Source organism: Pleurodeles waltl, chromosome 2_2 (genome assembly GCF_031143425.1).
Source record: "Pleurodeles waltl isolate 20211129_DDA chromosome 2_2, aPleWal1.hap1.20221129, whole genome shotgun sequence".
In the NCBI taxonomy this organism is placed as follows: domain Eukaryota; kingdom Metazoa; phylum Chordata; class Amphibia; order Caudata; family Salamandridae; genus Pleurodeles; species Pleurodeles waltl.
The window spans coordinates 727048200-727068127 of NC_090439.1; the positions used below are offsets into that span (position 1 = coordinate 727048200).

The following is a 19928-nucleotide window of genomic DNA, read 5'->3' on the forward strand; positions in this document are numbered from 1 at the left end:
TAAGCTGTGCTAAAGGACTCCAAGCCAGCAAGGACTTGATTCACCAACCTTTGGAAGGTGGCAGGGGCATTCTTTAAACCAAAGGGCATAACAGTAAACTGGTAATGCCCATCAGGTGTGGAGAATGCTGTTTTCTCTTTTGCTCCAGGTGCCATTTTTATTTGCCAGTACCCTGCTGTCAAGTCAAAGGTACTTAAGAATTTGGCAGCACCTAATTTATCTATGAGCTCATCAGCTCTAGGGATTGGATGAGCATCTGTCTTGGTGACAGAATTGAGCCCTCTGTAGTCCACACAAAACCTCATCTCTTTCTTTCCATCTTTGGTGTGAGGTTTGGGGACTAAGACCACTGGGCTAGCCCAGGGGCTGTCAGAGCGATCAATTACTCCCAATTCCAGCATCTTGTGGACTTCCACCTTGATGCTTTCCTTAACATGGTCAGACTGTCTAAAGATTTTGTTTTTGACAGGCATGCTGTCTCCTGTGTCCACATCATGGGTACACAGGTGTGTCTGACCAGGGGTTAAGGAGAAGAGTTCAGGAAACTGTTGTAGGACTCTCCTACAATCAGCTTGCTGTTGGCCAGAGAGGGTGTCTGAGTAGATCACTCCATCTACTGAGCCATCTTTTGGGTCTGATGATAGAAGATCAGGGAGAGGTTCACTCTCTCCCTCCTGATCCTCATCTGTTACCATCAACAGATTCACATCAGCCCTGTCATGGAAGAGCTTAAGGCGGTTCACATGGATCACCCTCTTGGGGCTCCTGCTTGTGCCCAGGTCCACCAGGTAGGTGACCTGACTCTTCCTTTCTAGCACTGGGTAAGGGCCACTCCATTTGTCCTGGAGTGCCCTGGGAGCCACAGGCTCCAGAACCCAGACTTTCTGCCCTGGTTGGAACTCAACCAGTGCAGCCTTTTGGTCATACCAAAACTTCTGGAGCTGTTGGCTGGCCTCAAGGTTTTTGGTTGCCTTTTCCATGTACTCTGCCATTCTAGAGCGAAGGCCAAGTACATAGTCCACTATGTCTTGTTTAGGCTCATGAAGAGGTCTCTCCCAGCCTTCTTTAACAAGAGCAAGTGGTCCCCTTACAGGGTGACCAAACAGAAGTTCAAAGGGTGAGAATCCTACTCCCTTCTGTGGCACCTCTCTGTAAGCAAAAAGCAGACATGGCAAGAGGACATCCCATCTCCTTTTGAGTTTTTCTGGGAGCCCCATGATCATGCCTTTTAATGTCTTGTTGAATCTCTCAACTAAGCCATTAGTTTGTGGATGGTATGGTGTAGTGAATTTGTAAGTCACTCCACACTCATTCCACATGTGTTTTAGGTATGCTGACATGAAGTTGGTACCTCTGTCAGACACCACCTCCTTAGGGAAACCCACTCTGGTAAAGATACCAATGAGGGCCTTGGCTACTGCAGAGGCTGTAGTTGACCTAAGGGGAATAGCTTCAGGATACCTAGTAGCATGATCCACTACTACTAGGATGTACATATTTCCTGAGGCTGTGGGAGGTTCCAGTGGACCAACTATGTCCACACCCACTCTTTCAAAGGGGACCCCCACCACTGGAAGTGGAATGAGGGGGGCCTTTGGGTGCCCACCTGTCTTACCACTGGATTGACAGGTGGGGCAGGAGAGGCAAAACTCCTTAACCTTCTGGGACATATTGGGCCAGTAGAAGTGGTTGACTAACCTCTCCCACGTCTTGGTTTGTCCCAAATGCCCAGCAAGGGGAATATCATGGGCTAAGGTCAGAATAAACTCTCTGAACGACTGAGGCCCTACCACTCTCCTAGTGGCACCAGGTTTGGGGTCTCTGGCCTCAGTGTACAGGAGTCCATCTTCCCAATAGACCCTATGTGTTCCATTTTTCTTGCCCTTGGACTCTTCAGCAGCTTGCTGCCTAAGGCCTTCAAGAGAGGGACAGGTTTCTTGTCCCTTACACAGCTCCTCCCTTGAGGGTCCCCCTGGGCCTAAGAGCTCAACCTGATAAGGTTCAAGCTCCAAAGGCTCAGTTCCCTCAGAGGGCAGAACTTCTTCCTGAGAAGAGAGGTTCCCTTTTTCTAACTGTGTTGCAGTTGGTTTCCCAACTGACTTTCCTTTTCTCTTGGCAGGCTGGGCCATTTTTCCAGACTCCAGCTCTACTTTTTCACCCTGTGCCTTGCATTGTGCTCTTGTTTTTACACACACCCGTTCAGGGATACCCAGCATGGCTGCATGGGTTTTTAGTTCTACCTCAGCCCATGCTGAGGACTCCAGGTCATTTCCAAGCAGACAGTCTACTGGGATGTTTGAGGAGACCACCACCTGTTTCAGGCCATTGACCCCTCCCCATTCTAAAGTTACCATTGCCATGGGATGTGCTTTAGTTTGATTGTCAGCATTGGTGACTGTATAAGTTTTTCCAGTCAGGTATTGGCCAGGGGAAACCAGTTTCTCTGTCACCATGGTGACACTGGCACCTGTATCCCTCAGGCCCTCTACACTTGTCCCATTAATAAAGAGCTGCTGCCTGTATTTTTGCATGTTAGGAGGCCAGGCAGCTAGTGTGGCTAAATCCACCCCACCCTCAGAGACTAGAGTAGCTTCAGTGTGGACCCTGATTTGCTCTGGGCACACTGTTGATCCCACTTGGAGACTAGCCATTCCAGTGTTACCTGGATTGGAGTTTGGAGTGGAACTTTTCTTGGGACAGGCCTTGTCTCCAGTTTGGTGTCCAGACTGACTACAGTTTCGACACCAGGCCTTTTTGGGATCAAAGTTTTTACCCTTGTACCCAGGATTGTTTTGTGAAGAGGCTCTGGGCCCACCCTCCTGTGCAGGTTTTTGGGGGCCTGTAGAAGACTCTTTACTAGTTTTAGTTTTGGCTGTCTCACCACCTTTCCCCTGGGGAGGTTTTGTGACCCCTTTCTTTTGGTCACCCCCTGTGGAAGTTTTGGACACCCTTGTCTTGACCCAATGGTCCGCCTTCTTTCCCAATTCTTGGGGAGAAATTGGTCCTAGGTCTACCAGATGCTGATGCAGTTTATCATTGAAACAATTACTTAACAGGTGTTCTTTCACAAATAAATTGTACAGCCCATCATAATTACTTACACCACTGCCTTGAATCCAACCATCTAGTGTTTTTACTGAGTAGTCTACAAAGTCAACCCTGGTCTGGCTCGAGGATTTTTGAGCCCCCCTGAATCTAATCCTATACTCCTCAGTGGAGAATCCAAAGCCCTCAATCAGGGTACCCTTCATGAGGTCATAAGATTCTGCATCTTGTCCAGAGAGTGTGAGGAGTCTATCCCTACACTTTCCTGTGAACATTTCCCAAAGGAGAGCACCCCAGTGAGATCTGTTCACTTTTCTGGTTACACAAGCCCTCTCAAAAGCTGTGAACCATTTGGTGATGTCATCACCATCTTCATATTTAGTTACAATCCCTTTGGGGATTTTCAACATGTCAGGAGAATCTCTGACCCTATTTATGTTGCTGCCACCATTGATGGGTCCTAGGCCCATCTCTTGTCTTTCCCTCTCTATGGCTAGGATCTGTCTTTCCAAAGCCAATCTTTTGGCCATCCTGGCTAACTGGATGTCCTCTTCACTGGAGTTATCCTCAGTGATTTCAGAGTTGTTGGTCCCTCCTGTGAGGGAACCAGCATCTCTGACTAGTATTTGTGGAGTCAGGGCTTGAGTAGCCCTGCTCTCCCTAAGTAGGACTGGAGGGGGGGAATTTCCCTCCAAGTCACTATCTTCATCCTCTGAGTTGCCACCCTCAGAGGGATTGGCCTTTTCAAACTCTGCCAAAAGCTCCTGGAGCTGTATTTTGGTAGGTTTGGGGCCCATTGTTATTTTCTTTAGTTTACAGAGTGACCTTAGCTCTCTCATCTGTAGATGGAGGTAAGGTGTGGTGTCGAGTTCCACCACAGCCACATCTGTGCTAGACATTTTGCTTCTAAAAGTTGGAATACTTTTTAAGAATCTACAACTAGTTCTAGAATCTAATTCAAACTTTTACAAACTTTTAAACTTCTAAAAGAAATGCTAAACAGGATCTAACACAAGGCCCTAGCAGGTCTTTTAAGAATTTAGAAAACTTTTCAAATTGCAAAAATCAATTTCTAATGACAATTTTGGAATTTGTCGTGTGATCAGGTATTGGCTGAGTAGTCCAGCAAATGCAAAGTCTTGTACCCCACCGCTGATCCACCAATGTAGGAAGTTGGCTCTGTATGTGCTATTTCAAAGTAAGGAATAGCATGCACAGAGTCCAAGGGTTCCCCTTAGAGGTAAAATAGTGGTAAAAAGAGATAATACTAATGCTCTATTTTGTGGTAGTGTGGTTGAGCAGTAGGCTTATCCAAGGAGTAGTGTTAAGCATTTGTTGTACATACACATAGACAATAAATGAGGTACACACACTCAGAGACAAATCCAGCCAATAGGTTTTGTTATAGAAAAATATCTTTTCTTAGTTTATTTTAAGAACCACAGGTTCAAATTTAACATGTAATATCTTGTTTGAAAGGTATTGCAGGTAAGTACATTAGGAACTTTGAATCATTTCAATTGCATGTATACTTTTCAAGTTATTCACAAATAGCTATTTAAAAAGTGGACACAGTGCAATTTTCACAGTTCCTGGGGGAGGTAAGTTTTTGTTAGTTTTACCAGGTAAGTAAGACACTTACAGGGTTCAGTTCTTGGTCCAAGGTAGCCCACCGTTGGGGGTTCAGAGCAACCCCAAAGTTACCACACCAGCAGCTCAGGGCCGGTCAGGTGCAGAGTTCAAAGTGGTGCCCAAACCGCATAGGCTTCAATGGAGAGAAGGGGGTGCCCCGGTTCCGGTCTGCTTGCAGGTAAGTACCCGCGTCTTCGGAGGGCAGACCAGGGGGGTTTTGTAGGGCACCGGGGGGGACACAAGCCCACACAGAAATTTCACCCTCAGCGGCGCGGGGGCGGCCGGGTGCAGTGTTAGAACAAGCGTCGGGTTTGCAATGTAAGTCAATGAGAGATCAAGGGATCTCTTCAGCGCTGCAGGCAGGCAAGGGGGGGCTTCCTCGGGGAAACCTCCACTTGGGCAAGGGAGAGGGACTCCTGGGGGTCACTTCTGCAGTGAAAGTCCGGTCCTTCAGGTCCTGGGGGCTGCGGGTGCAGGGTCTTATCCAGGTGTCGGGACTTAGGTTTCAGAGAGTCGCGGTCAGGGGAAGCCTCGGGATTCCCTCTGCAGGCGGCGCTGTGGGGGCTCAGGGGGGACAGGTTTTGGTACTCACAGTCGTAGAGTAGTCCGGGGGTCCTCCCTGAGGTGTTGGTTCTCCACCAGCCGAGTCGGGGTCGCCGGGTGCAGTGTTGCAAGTCTCACGCTTCTTGCGGGGAGTTGCAGGGTTCTTTAAAGCTGCTTCTTGAAACAAAGTTGCAGTCTTTTTGGAGCAGGTCCGCTGTCCTCGGGAGTTTCTTGTCGTCGTCGAAGCAGGGCAGTCCTCAGAGGATTCAGAGGTCGCTGGTCCCTTTGGAAGGCGTCGCTGGAGCAGAGTTCTTTGGAAGGCAGGAGACAGGCCGGTGAGTTTCTGGAGCCAAGGCAGTTGTTGTCTTCTGGTCTTCCTCTGCAGGGGTTTTCAGCTGGGCAGTCCTTCTTCTTGTTGTTGCAGGAATCTAATCTTCTAGGGTTCAGGGTAGCCCTTAAATACTAAATTTAAGGGCGTGTTTAGGTCTGGGGGGTTAGTAGCCAATGGCTACTAGCCCTGAGGGTGGGTACACCCTCTTTGTGCCTCCTCCCAAGGGGAGGGGGTTACAATCCTAACCCTATTGGGGGAATCTTCCATCTGCAAGATGGAGGATTTCTAAAAGTTAGTCACCTCAGCTCAGGACACCTTAGGGGCTGTCCTGACTGGCCAGTGACTCCTCCTTGTTGCTTTCTTTGTTCCCTCCAGCCTTGCCGCCAAAAGTGGGGGCCGTGGCCGGAGGGGGCGGGCAACTCCACTAAGCTGGAGTGCCCTGCTGGGCTGTGACAAAGGGGTGAGCCTTTGAGGCTCACCGCCAGGTGTCACAGCTCCTGCCTGGGGGAGGTGTTAGCATCTCCACCCAGTGCAGGCTTTGTTACTGGCCTCAGAGTGACAAAGGCACTCTCCCCATGGGGCCAGCAACATGTCTCTAGTGTGGCAGGCTGCTGGAACTAGTCAGCCTACACAGATAGTCGGTTAAGTTTCAGGGGGCACCTCTAAGGTGCCCTCTGGGGTGTATTTTGCAATAAAATGTACACTGGCATCAGTGTGCATTTATTGTGCTGAGAAGTTTGATACCAAACTTCCCAGTTTTCAGTGTAGCCATTATGGTGCTGTGGAGTTCGTGTTTGACAGACTCCCAGACCATATACTCTTATGGCTACCCTGCACTTACAATGTCTAAGGTTTTGTTTAGACACTGTAGGGGTACCATGCTCATGCACTGGTACCCTCACCTATTGTATAGTGCACCCTGCCTTAGGGCTGGAAGGCCTGCTAGAGGGGTGACTGACCTATACTGCATAGGCAGTGAGAGGCTGGCATGGCACCCTGAGGGGAGTGCCATGTCGACTTACTCGTTTTGTCCTCACTAGCACACACAAGCTGGCAAGCAGTGTGTCTGTGCTGAGTGAGAGGTCTCCAGGGTGGCATAAGACATGCTGCAGCCCTTAGAGACCTTCCTTGGCATCAGGGCCCTTGGTACTAGAAGTACCAGTTACAAGGGACTTATCTGGATGCCAGGGTCTGCCAATTGTGGATACAAAAGTACAGGTTAGGGAAAGAACACTGGTGCTGGGGCCTGGTTAGCAGGCCTCAGCACACTTTCAATTGTAAACATAGCATCAGCAAAGGCAAAAAGTCAGGGGGCAACCATGCCAAGGAGGCATTTCCTTACAATATATATATATATATATATATATATATCGGATTGTTTAGCAGGGCTGGATAATTTGAAGATCTGAATTATTGAAAACAACTCAAATGCACATTTTCACACACTACCTCTCAGCACTCCATGGGTTCCAATGTAACTGTGAGCATCAATGCACTTTAACAGACGGTGAATGCTTATACAGTGTAACTGTGCTGTGCATACATAGCAGATGCATATTCTTATTTCTCACTAATGGATTTTTATACATAAAAAAGTTCTATATTGTTAAACAGTAGATGAGCAATGTTTATAATGCGCCTCATGGCACATATAATGTGCACTTTCAGGGAAGCAACGCAAGACGTGGAAAGCAAACTCAAGTTATTCAAAGAGAGCCGCAGGAAAAAGAAGGAGCGAAAAGAGAAGAAACGACAGAAAAAGGGAGACGAATGCAGCCTTCCAGGACTGACCTGTTTTACCCATGATAATAACCACTGGCAAACAGCACCTTTCTGGAACTGTGAGACTAAGTGTTTATTTACTTTTTATCTTTCGCTCTACCAATTTATGCTCTTTACCATCTTTTACAATGACATACCATATATGAGTTTAAGCCATGTATTTCTGTTTTTCTGAAGCCTTAATTTTCATTTTAGCACACTCTGAAAGCATCTTCTTAAAAATGTATCAGTAGCAGGTACATTATGCTGCCCACCGTACTGGTTATAGAGCCTTCTGCTATACCACCATTCATTTGGAAAAAGGGTAGATAAATCATTCTGTAAATACTGGTTCACTCCCACCTTGCACATAGACTATTCAAAAGCACACAGTGGGTTTAGTTGACAACATTATGCTTTGAACTTTTATTGGCTCATGTTGGCCTAATGGAATTTTATGTATGCTGCCTGGTGCTGACCATGCAATCCTCTGTGAATGAGGATATATTTCAATGGCCGGATTGTCCTTTCCCTTTTTGACACAGATGTCCTTGTTGTGCACTTCCTTTACCACAGGAAAGGGTGTGGGGAGAGAAGCTACTTTTTATATGAGTGCACATTGTGGATTCCATTAACAAGCTATTGCAGAAAAATGGCACTGTTGGCTGCATAGTTGCCTAATAAATGTAACAATGGTGAAATCTGGGTTGGAGTGTCCCAGGGCAGTCAGAAGCTGCAGACCCCCATTAGTAGTAATTTAGGTATTTTGCTGCGGGCATCTTAGGATCCCTGTACTGTAGAGCCCCAAATTGGCAGCCTAGTATCTTTGTAGCAGGGTTGTGAGGCAGAGCAACTCAAGACTTACTCGCAGTAGTTACTGTGGGCTGCAGACTCGGTACTCAGCAGCGCTATAAACAACACTTAACAAGTAACTGTCCAGTCATTGGTATTATTTTTAAAAAAGAAAAGGGATTTTATTTCACACAACACTAAATACGATGTGCAAATTAACAAAACAAATCCAAGCTTGTATGTGGAAATGTCTATAGACACACCTTCATAAGGACCTCAGAAACTACGAGGAGCAAAACAAGGAAAGACCACAAAGGACAAATCACCCCCAGCGTTGAGGTCCCCTATGCTAGATGCACTTGTGTTTGTTTGTGCACAAGCAGACGCTGACCCCTAGAACATAGTACCCCTCCTTGGACCGAACACAAACTAGAGGTTTAAAACACCTGCCGATCCTACTGGGAGGTGGTGCCCTTCCTCCTCCTAACGTGCATCTATTCAGTCTGCCTGCTCCATGCAGGGTCTTTGGGACCACGCATCTAGGCTGTGGAGTCCTTCCACCCAACACTGTCCAGAAGGAGCTGGGCACAAAAGCAGTCTTTCTTTTGTTCGCCTGCTCTTCTGAACTCAGAGCACGGGGAGTGGGTGAGGTGCACAGAGGGTGCCTTCAATGACTTTCTCCCTGTTGGTGACACAGAACCCTCTCCCTCTAACTTGGGGGATATTTCAAATCCAGAGTATAGTGCTCCAACGATCTCATTGATCTTTAAGTCACAAACTTCGAAGGACCTTCGTTGCAATGGTGCTATGGATTTCTTCACTTCCAGGATGCCACAGGTTCCCACAGGGATTCTTGCCAAATACCACACACAAACAACATGTTTAAATGATGATATTTATGGTCCATATGGGCCACTTGCACTGCATTTAGCTTACGATGTACCTGCAGGTATGCTCCAGCCACTATGAGTGCTTATTTCGAACCTTCTGCTTCTAAAATGTTTGCATGTTTTCCTGGAGTTTTAGTCATACTGCTCTCCCTTTATTCATGATGAGCTTAGGGGAACATGCCATCCTGACCCACATCCTCTGGTAGTTTGCTACCATAGGGGTTCAGCAGCAGCATTCAAAGGCCAGATGGAATTTCCTGCCTGCTCTCCCTGGCCACTTGCAGGGCACCTGTGTGCTTGGAGGAGTCTGGGGTACCACTCTGTAGGATATTGTCAGTCAGAACTAGTCCACAGAAGTCCAAGTGGACCCATTCATTCAAGGTCCCCAGCATGTACACCCTATACCACCCCCAGAGGAAATAAGTAAGCTTCAGCCGCTGAGCTTAGAGACCAACATGGTCCAAGAAGTACAAATCCAGAGTTGATTCACTCAAGACAGGCGTTCATAAATGAGCCAGTCTTTCTTTCTTCCTCTGTGGTTCCTTCTTCTCTCATATTCTCTGCCTCTGTGCGGGGGTTTCAAAGTTGAGGTGGAGAGTTTTAGAAAGTGGGCATCTCCACCCATTCCAGAGATGCTACATCACTCCTTCAACCCTCACTAGTATTTCTGCGGTCAGCGAACAGCTTGGCTCACCTCTTGCAGAGCATCCTGCAAAACATCCTCCCTTACCCTGGCTTCTCACTTAACTGACACTGAACAATTGTTTCCTTCCCTCCAAGACATCAAAGGGAATCCCTGGTAGGTGTAATGCCAGAGATAGATCTATTCCTTCTTTGTCATTGTCAGGAAGACATTTCCATGCTTGTCAGATTGTTAGCTAAGTCCCCTATGCAGATCCCTCTTCTCCTGAGAGAAGGTCAATCCCTCCAAAATGGGCCCATTGTTCCGGAAAAAGCTGTAAACTACCAGCTGACCAGTAGAGTAATTACCATGTCCCAAAAGGCTGTCTCAAAACTTAGATCTCATTAGGTCTGGCACAGGGAAATATTACAAATGTCAAAGTAAATCAGAGGACAAACAGAAGTCAAAAATAATATTTCATACATGTTCAGTACCCAGGCAAACAGAGGAAAATACATGTTATTAGTTCTTTTGCATTGAGCCAATCAAAAGTTATATTTTATCTAGTTTTCACCAAAAATGTCACTATAGTTAAGACTTCAGAATTGCACTTAATCATAAAGCAAGGGGAAAATACATTGTAGTTTCCGTATCGAACTTTGAGGCCCAAACAGGCTGCAACCAAATTATCTAAGTTCTATCTACAGAAGGGCTGACTGTGTGCAGAGACCTGTCTAAGTCAAACAACAGTCTCCCTAGATCAGCCTGCACAGCTGTGCACAGATATTTACATGAATACAACAGAGGGTTTCTTTCTCCACCTGAAGAGCAGCAGCCCATATTTTATAATTAGGGCACTGATAGCAAAAGGTCAGAAACACGTTTGACAGAAGTTTACAGTGAGTGAGGCTGTGTGAGGGGCCTCACAGTAGATTAAGCAACCAGGAGGTCCAAAATAAAATAAAAGATGGTCATTATTAACAGGGCACATCCCACGTCCTCACATACCACACTGACACTGTCTTAAATTGATGGACAGTGAGTTGATTTGTGGAGACACATGATAGCTTCACAGTTTGAATGGGCTTGCAGATTTTTATCTGGTGGCTATTGAAACTCTGAGCTGTTATACTGGCACACAGCAACAATCATTATGAATTCAGAATCATGACTGCATCTTGAGAAACCACTTCAATCTCTTTAGTGTATTCTAAAATAGGGTCATATTTCAATTTCTGCATTGTGGCGAGCGGTCTTGTATGTTAGTAACATAGCTTGATGAGATAATGTATTGGATTCTGAAACCTATTTGTAACATGCAGGTTCCATATTTGAACCCCAGGTTTATCCGCACTACTTCTAACCCTTCTGAGATTGATTATCTTTCTGGTAAGATGGACCAGTAAGCCAAGTGTTCACTGCTGACATTTGAAGAATTTGAATCCTGGCAGGGCCATGTCAAACTTTCATCCTTCAGAGATTATGCATTGTATACAAATAAATATTGTAACAGTGGCTCCATTGGCTTACAGCACTTAAAAGCAACAAACCTATGAAGGGAAAGTGTTTATTATTGTCATTATTATTATTGTTGGATTTGAGAGTAACAACACACGTTTAACAATCAGAGACAACATATCTTGTAAATTGTGCTAAATATGTGCTCCGATTGTTATTGTTGACAATTAAATAAACCACATTTTCAAATGTGAATGTTTTGTACACTTTGACTCAAAAGCTCTTAAAGGACACTATTCTCCAACCTATATGGTAATAAACATACGTATGGCGAATAATTTGTCATCACAGTTGTAAATTACCCTGTCCCATCATTATTATACGTTTGTTTAATTTCTGAAGTTGATGTCATGTTATGAGAAGAAACAAAAAACAAACAATTAAATAATCGAATACATGCCATCCCACCTGAAGACCTGCCTAATCTTTCTAGTTTCAGGTTCTCAGGAACGTTACCTTCTGTTCTGCAGGCAGGCGATGTACTGCTGCTCTAGATCTAAGTGATCTACATACATGGCCTTCTTTTGTCTTTATCTGTAAAAGATGATTTATGGACGTGGTCGATATTGGATGTAGAACCAAATCAAGATTTATTTTTTGTTTATCTTCTAGTGGGGTCCTTCTGTGCCTGCACAAGTTCCAACAACAATACATACTGGTGTCTGCGGACATTGAACGAGACTCACAACTTTCTTTTCTGTGAGTTTGCTACTGGATTCCTGGAGTACTTTGACATGAACATTGATCCCTATCAGGTATGCCTGCTCAACTTTATAATAGTCTCAATAACCCAGACAATTGATCAATGGAACAATGTCTGCAAGTAACAGATGATATTCCTGTTCTCTGCTTTCCCTCCACCAGATGACAAATGGAGTACATATGGTAGAAAGGAGCATTTTGAATGAACTTCATGTACAGCTGATGGAGCTAAGAAGTTGCCAAGGCCACAAGCAATGCAATCTAAGACCTAGAGGTCTTGAAATAGGTAACAATATGATTAATTGATATGCAATATGTTAAGCGTGCGATTACCCAGGAACTGAGTGCTTTGGTGCCAAGAGGGATTTGTGCATAGGGAAACAGGTTATATAGAAGCAAAACATGGCTTTTCAGAAGTTTGCAGAATTACAATAGAAAGTTTGCAGAGTGAAGGGTTGGAGAGAGTTCCAGGCTTTAAAAGTGCTTTGATACCCAGTCTAACATTACAGATTTTTGAACAAGTACCAAGTTTGCAGAAGAAGAGCCAAGACAACTTGAAGGACAAAAACTCTGAAAGTAGAACAAGGTACTGTTTAGGACAGAATGATGAACCGGAGGGTAACTGTAGGAAGTTGGCTCTGTATGTGCTATCTCAAAGTAAGGAATAGCATGCACAGAGTCCAAGGGTTCCCCTTAGAGGTAAAATAGTGGTAAAAATAGATAATACTAATGCTCTATTTTGTGGTAGTGTGGTCGAGCAGTAGGCTTATCCAAGGAGTAGTGTTAAGCATTTGTTGTACATACACAAGGCAATAAATGAGGTACACACACTCAGAGACAAATCCAGCCAATAGGTTTTTATATAGAAAAATATCTTTTCTTAGTTTATTTTAAGAACCACAGGTTCAAATTCTACATGTAATATCTCATTCGAAAGGTATTGCAGGTAAGTACTTTAGGAACTTCAAATCATCAAAATTGCATGTATACTTTTCAAGTTATTGACAAATAGCTGTTTTAAAAGTGGACACTTAGTGCAATTTTCACAGTTCCTGGGGGAGGTAAGTTTTTGTTAGTTTTACCAGGTAAGTAGGACACTTACAGGGTTCAGTTCTTGGTCCAAGGTAGCCCACCGTTGGGGGTTCAGAGCAACCCCAAAGTCACCACACCAGCAGCTCAGGGCCGGTCAGGTGCAGAGTTCAAAGTGGTGCCCAAAACACATAGGCTAGAATGGAGAGAAGGGGGTGCCCCGGTTCCGGTCTGCTTGCAGGTAAGTACCCGCGTCTTCGGAGGGCAGACCAGGGGGGTTTTGTAGGGCACCGGGGGGGACACAAGTCCACACCGAGATTTCACCCTCAGCAGCGCGGGGGCGGCCGGGTGCAGTGTAGAAACAAGCGTCGGGTTTTCAATGTTAGTCTATGAGAGATCTCGGGATCTCTTCAGCGCTGCAGGCAGGCAAGGGGGGGATTCCTCGGGGAAACCTCCACTTGGGCGAGGGAGAGGGACTCCTGGGGGTCACTCCTCCAGTGAAAGTCCGGTCCTTCAGGTCCTGGGGGCTGCGGGTGCAGGGTCTCTCCCAGGCGTCGGGACTTTAGGTTCAAAGAGTCGCGGTCAGGGGAAGCCTCGGGATTCCCTCTGCAGGCGGCGCTGTGGGGGCTCAGGGGGGACAGGTTTTGGTACTCACAGTATCAGAGTAGTCCTGTGGTCCCTCCTGAGGTGTTGGATCGCCACCAGCCGAGTCGGGGTCGCCGGGTGCAGTGTTGCAAGTCTCACGCTTCTTGCGGGGAGCTTGCAGGGTTCTTTAAAGCTGCTGGAAACAAAGTTGCAGCTTTTCTTGGAGCAGGTCCGCTGTCCTCGGGAGTTTCTTGTCTTTTCGAAGCAGGGGCAGTCCTCAGAGGATGTCGAGGTCGCTGGTCCCTTTGGAAGGCGTCGCTGGAGCAGGATCTTTGGAAGGCAGGAGACAGGCCGGTGAGTTTCTGGAGCCAAGGCAGTTGTCGTCTTCTGGTCTTCCGCTGCAGGGGTTTTCAGCTGGGCAGTCCTTCTTCTTGTAGTTGCAGGAATCTAATTTTCTAGGGTTCAGGGTAGCCCTTAAATACTAAATTTAAGGGCGTGTTTAGGTCTGGGGGGTTAGTAGCCAATGGCTACTAGCCCTGAGGGTGGGTACACCCTCTTTGTGCCTCCTCCCAAGGGGAGGGGGTCACAATCCTAACCCTATTGGGGGAATCCTCCATCTGCAAGATGGAGGATTTCTAAAAGTTAGAGTCACTTCAGCTCAGGACACCTTAGGGGCTGTCCTGACTGGCCAGTGACTCCTCCTTGTTGCTTTCTTTGTTCCCTCCAGCCTTGCCGCCAAAAGTGGGGGCCGTGGCCGGAGGGGGCGGGCAACTCCACTAAGCTGGAGTGCCCTGCTGGGCTGTGACAAAGGGGTGAGCCTTTGAGGCTCACCGCCAGGTGTCACAGTTCCTGCCTGGGGGAGGTGTTAGCATCTCCACCCAGTGCAGGCTTTGTTACTGGCCTCAGAGTGACAAAGGCACTCTCCCCATGGGGCCAGCAACATGTCTCTGGTGTGGCAGGCTGCTGGAACTAGTCAGCCTACACAGACAGTCGGTTAAGTTTCAGGGGGCACCTCTAAGGTGCCCTCTGTGGTGTATTTTACAATAAAATGTACACTGGCATCAGTGTGCATTTATTGTGCTGAGAAGTTTGATACCAAACTTCCCAGTTTTCAGTGTAGCCATTATGGTGCTGTGGAGTTCGTGTAAAACAGACTCCCAGACCATATACTCTTATGGCTACCCTGTACTTACAATGTCTAAGGTTTTGCTTAGACACTGTAGGGGCACAGTGCTCATGCACTGGTACCCTCACCTATGGTATAGTGCACCCTGCCTTAGGGCTGTAAGGCCTGCTAGAGGGGTGTCTTACCTATACTGCATAGGCAGTGAGAGGCTGGCATGGCACCCTGAGGGGAGTGCCATGTCGACTTACTCATTTTGTTCTCACCAGCACACACAGGCTTGTAAGCAGTGTGTCTGTGCTGAGTGAGGGGTCTCTAGGGTGGCATAATACATGCTACAGCCCTTAGAGACCTTCCTTGGCATCAGGGCCCTTGGTACTAGAAGTACCAGTTACAAGGGACTTATCTGAATGCCAGGGTGTGCCAATTGTGGCTACAATGGTACTTTTTAGGTGAAGGAACACTGGTGCTGGGGCCTGGTTAGCAGGGTCCCAGCACTCTTCTTAGTCAAGTCAGCATCAGTATCAGGCAAAAAGTGGGGGGTAACTGCAACAGGGAGCCATTTCTTTACACAAGCCCCCCCCAGCCTACAGGCCAGGAGACTCAGCCCAAGCTGGGAGAGTCTTCCTAGTCTGTCAGGCGAGGAAGAGTAGGAGAAATAGGCTGGTTAGTTGCAGGGCCTACTCTGCCTTACATCCTTCTGTTCAGGTCATTCCCTTTGGGGAACTGACCCACTTCCACAGTGATAGGACCTAGTCTGAATTGCCTCTTGTCTGCCTCTTCAATGTCTCCACCCATTCTTTTTATTTTGGGTGTAGAGGTATCCACCTCTGCTAATCTTATCTTGGCCAGGGTTACCCCTAGCTTACCCATAGAGGTTACCCAGAGCTGGAGTAACCCCACCATGACCAATAGGGTCAGGGGGCCTAACTTGCTATTTGGCATGGGGTCAGACCACCATGCTAAGGATAGTGCAGCCATAAAGGCTAACACCCAGCAGAGGCCACTGACAGCTGTCAGTGCCCAGAACCACACCTTTAGCTCTTCACCTAAAAGGGAAGGGGCTAAGTTACAGGCTTCTTTGGGTTCAGGTTGCCTGTCTGCTGTATTGGAGTGGGGGGTTACCACATCTTGTAGTAAACACCCTTCTTCCACTCTTTCTTCTGTTAGCTGAGGAGCCACCCACTCAGGTTTAACAGTTGCCTGACTAGCCAGGACTTCTTGTGGGTCAGGTTGGACTTTATCAGGGCCATTTTTGGAGTTCTCCCCTACTGGAGCAGAATTTCCTTGGCTTGCTGTAACCTTGGCTAAAGGTTGTCCACCCCTCCTACTCTGTTTTCTTTTCTTCTTTTTCTGGGGCCTGCTTGCATTTACTGCAGAGGCAGGACTTCCAGAATCCTTGGGAGAGGACTGGCACTGGACCAGTTCCTCTCTTGAGCTCTGACTAACCTCTGGGTAGTCATTTCCAAGGAGACAATCAAGGGGGAGGTCTGTACTGACTACTACCCTTCTCCAGCTAAGAGTGCCACCCACTTCTATGGGCACTAAAGCCACAGGCCTCTTAGTGACCCTGTCTAGGCTAACTCTTACCCTGGCAGTCTCACCTGGGATGTACTGGTTTGAGAGCACCAGCCTGTCATGCACAATAGTGTGACTGGCACAAGTGTCCCTCAGGGCAGTGGTTGGGATTCCATTCACCAGTAGGTGGTGGAAGTGTCTACTTCCCTCTGGAATCTCCAACTCACCTGTTGGGCCCTGTTTCCAGTTGAAGGCTATGAAGACCTCCTCATCTGAGGAGTCATCTCCCATGGCTACACTGGTTACCCCTGGAATTTTGTTCTGGGGTTTGTTTTTGGGACAAGAAGTGTCCTTGGTGTGGTGCCCAGACTGTTTACAGTTGTGGCACCATGCCTTAGTGGCATCCCAGTTCTTACCCTGGTACCCACCTTTGTTTTGGGTTGTGTCTTGGGGCCCACCCACCTGTTCTGGTTTTTGGGGGCCTACAGAGGACTCTTTTTCTTTGTTTCTAGTGTCACCCACTTTCTCCTGGGGAGTTTTTGTAACCCCTTTCTTTTGGTCACCCCCAGTGGAAGTTTTGGTTACCCTAGTCTTGGCCCAGTGGTCTGCCTTCTTTCCCAATTCTTGGGGAGAAATTGGACCTAGGTCTACCAGATACTGATGCAACTTTTCATTGAAGCAGTTACTTAAAATGTGTTCTTTCATAAACAAATTATAAAGCCCAACATAGTCACACACTTCATTTCCAGTTAACCAACCATCTAGTGTTTTTACTGAGTAGTCTACAAAATCAACCCAGGTCTGGCTCGAGGATTTTTGAGCCCCCCTGAATCTAATTCTATACTCCTCAGTGGAGAATCCAAAGCCCTCAATCAGGGTACCCTTCATGAGGTCATAAGATTCTGCATCTTTTCCAGAGAGTGTGAGGAGTCTATCCCTACACTTTCCAGTGAACATTTCCCAAAGGAGAGCACCCCAGTGAGATCTGTTTACTTTTCTGGTTACACAAGCCCTCTCAAAAGCTGTGAACCATTTGGTGATGTCATCACCATCTTCATATTTTGTTACAATCCCTTTGGGGATTTTTAGGATGTCAGGAGAATCTCTGACCCTATTTAAGTTGCTGCCACCATCGATGGGACCTAGGCCCATCTCTTTTCTTTCCCTTTCTATGGCTAGGAGCTGCTTTTCCAAAGCCAATCTTTTGACCATCCTGGCTAACAGGGGGTCATCTTCACTGGAGTTATCCTCAGTGATTTCAGAGGTGTTGGTCTCTCCTGTGAGGGAACCAGCATCTCTGACTATTATTTTTGGAGTCAGGGTTTGAGGGACCCTGTTCTCCCTACATAGGACTGGTAGGGGGGAATTTTCCTCCTGGTCACTATCCTCTTCCTCTGAGTTGCCACCCTCAGAGGGGTTGGCCTTTTCAAACTCTGCCAAAAGCTCCTGGAGCTGTATTTTGGTAGGTTTGGGGCCCATTGTTATTTTCTTTATTTTACAGAGTGACCTTAGCTCCCTCATCTTAAGATGGAGGTAAGGTGTGGTGTCGAGTTCCACCACAGTCACATCTGTGCTAGACATTTTGCTTCTAAAAGTTGGAATACTTTTTAAGAATCTACAACTGGTTCTAGAATCTAATTCAAACTTTTACAAACTTTTAAACTCTAAAAGAAATGCTAAACAGGATCTAACACAAGGCCCTAGCAGGTCTTTTAAGAATTTAGAAAACTTTTCAAATTGCAAAAATCAATTTCTAATGACAATTTTGGAATTTGTCGTGTGATCAGGTATTGGCTGAGTAGTCCAGCAAATGCAAAGTCTTGTACCCCACCGCTGATCCACCAATGTAGGAAGTTGGCTCTGTATGTGCTATCTCAAAGTAAGGAATAGCATGCACAGAGTCCAAGGGTTCCCCTTAGAGGTAAAATAGTGGTAAAAATAGATAATACTAATGCTCTATTTTGTGGTAGTGTGGTCGAGCAGTAGGCTTATCCAAGGAGTAGTGTTAAGCATTTGTTGTACATACACAAGGCAATAAATGAGGTACACACACTCAGAGACAAATCCAGCCAATAGGTTTTTATATAGAAAAATATCTTTTCTTAGTTTATTTTAAGAACCACAGGTTCAAATTCTACATGTAATATCTCATTCGAAAGGTATTGCAGGTAAGTACTTTAGGAACTTCAAATCATCAAAATTGCATGTATACTTTTCAAGTTATTGACAAATAGCTGTTTTAAAAGTGGACACTTAGTGCAATTTTCACAGTTCCTGGGGGAGGTAAGTTTTTGTTAGTTTTACCAGGTAAGTAGGACACTTACAGGGTTCAGTTCTTGGTCCAAGGTAGCCCACCGTTGGGGGTTCAGAGCAACCCCAAAGTCACCACACCAGCAGCTCAGGGCCGGTCAGGTGCAGAGTTCAAAGTGGTGCCCAAAACACATAGGCTAGAATGGAGAGAAGGGGGTGCCCCGGTTCCGGTCTGCTTGCAGGTAAGTACCCGCGTCTTCGGAGGGCAGACCAGGGGGGTTTTGTAGGGCACCGGGGGAGACACAAGTCCACACCGAGATTTCACCCTCAGCAGCGCGGGGGCGGCCGGGTGCAGTGTAGAAACAAGCGTCGGGTTTTCAATGTTAGTCTATGAGAGATCTCGGGATCTCTTCAGCGCTGCAGGCAGGCAAGGGGGGGGATTCCTCGGGGAAACCTCCACTTGGGCGAGGGAGAGGGACTCCTGGGGGTCACTCCTCCAGTGAAAGTCCGGTCCTTCAGGTCCTGGGGGCTGCGGGTGCAGGGTCTCTCCCAGGCGTCGGGACTTTAGGTTCAAAGAGTCGCGGTCAGGGGAAGCCTCGGGATTCCCTCTGCAGGCGGCGCTGTGGGGGCTCAGGGGGGACAGGTTTTGGTACTCACAGTATCAGAGTAGTCCTGTGGTCCCTCCTGAGGTGTTGGATCGCCACCAGCCGAGTCGGGGTCGCCGGGTGCAGTGTTGCAAGTCTCACGCTTCTTGCGGGGAGCTTGCAGGGTTCTTTAAAGCTGCTGGAAACAAAGTTGCAGCTTTTCTTGGAGCAGGTCCGCTGTCCTCGGGAGTTTCTTGTCTTTTCGAAGCAGGGGCAGTCCTCAGAGGATGTCGAGGTCGCTGGTCCCTTTGGAAGGCGTCGCTGGAGCAGGATCTTTGGAAGGCAGGAGACAGGCCGGTGAGTTTCTGGAGCCAAGGCAGTTGTCGTCTTCTGGTCTTCCGCTGCAGGGGTTTTCAGCTGGGCAGTCCTTCTTCTTGTAGTTGCAGGAATCTAATTTTCTAGGGTTCAGGGTAGCCCTTAAATACTAAATTTAAGGGCGTGTTTAGGTCTGGGGGGTTAGTAGCCAATGGCTACTAGCCCTGAGGGTGGGTACACCCTCTTTGTGCCTCCTCCCAAGGGGAGGGGGTCACAATCCTAACCCTATTGGGGGAATCCTCCATCTGCAAGATGGAGGATTTCTAAAAGTTAGAGTCACTTCAGCTCAGGACACCTTAGGGGCTGTCCTGACTGGCCAGTGACTCCTCCTTGTTGCTTTCTTTGTTCCCTCCAGCCTTGCCGCCAAAAGTGGGGGCCGTGGCCGGAGGGGGCGGGCAACTCCACTAAGCTGGAGTGCCCTGCTGGGCTGTGACAAAGGGGTGAGCCTTTGAGGCTCACCGCCAGGTGTCACAGTTCCTGCCTGGGGGAGGTGTTAGCATCTCCACCCAGTGCAGGCTTTGTTACTGGCCTCAGAGTGACAAAGGCACTCTCCCCATGGGGCCAGCAACATGTCTCTGGTGTGGCAGGCTGCTGGAACTAGTCAGCCTACACAGACAGTCGGTTAAGT

The 19928-nt window shown here is 47.3% G+C and overlaps 1 protein-coding gene across 3 annotated transcripts in view; it reads left to right on the forward strand.

The window, feature by feature from the left end:
- The window catches only part of SULF1 (sulfatase 1), a 416210-nt gene that overhangs the window by 330764 nt on the left and 65518 nt on the right, over positions 1-19928 (forward strand). For all 3 annotated transcript variants that reach the window (XM_069220304.1, XM_069220302.1, XM_069220303.1), the window contains 3 exons: positions 7220-7392; positions 11747-11889; positions 11999-12122. In XM_069220304.1, the coding sequence (XP_069076405.1) occupies positions 7220-7392; positions 11747-11889; positions 11999-12122 (440 nt within the window). The remainder of the gene's footprint in view (positions 1-7219; positions 7393-11746; positions 11890-11998; positions 12123-19928) is intronic.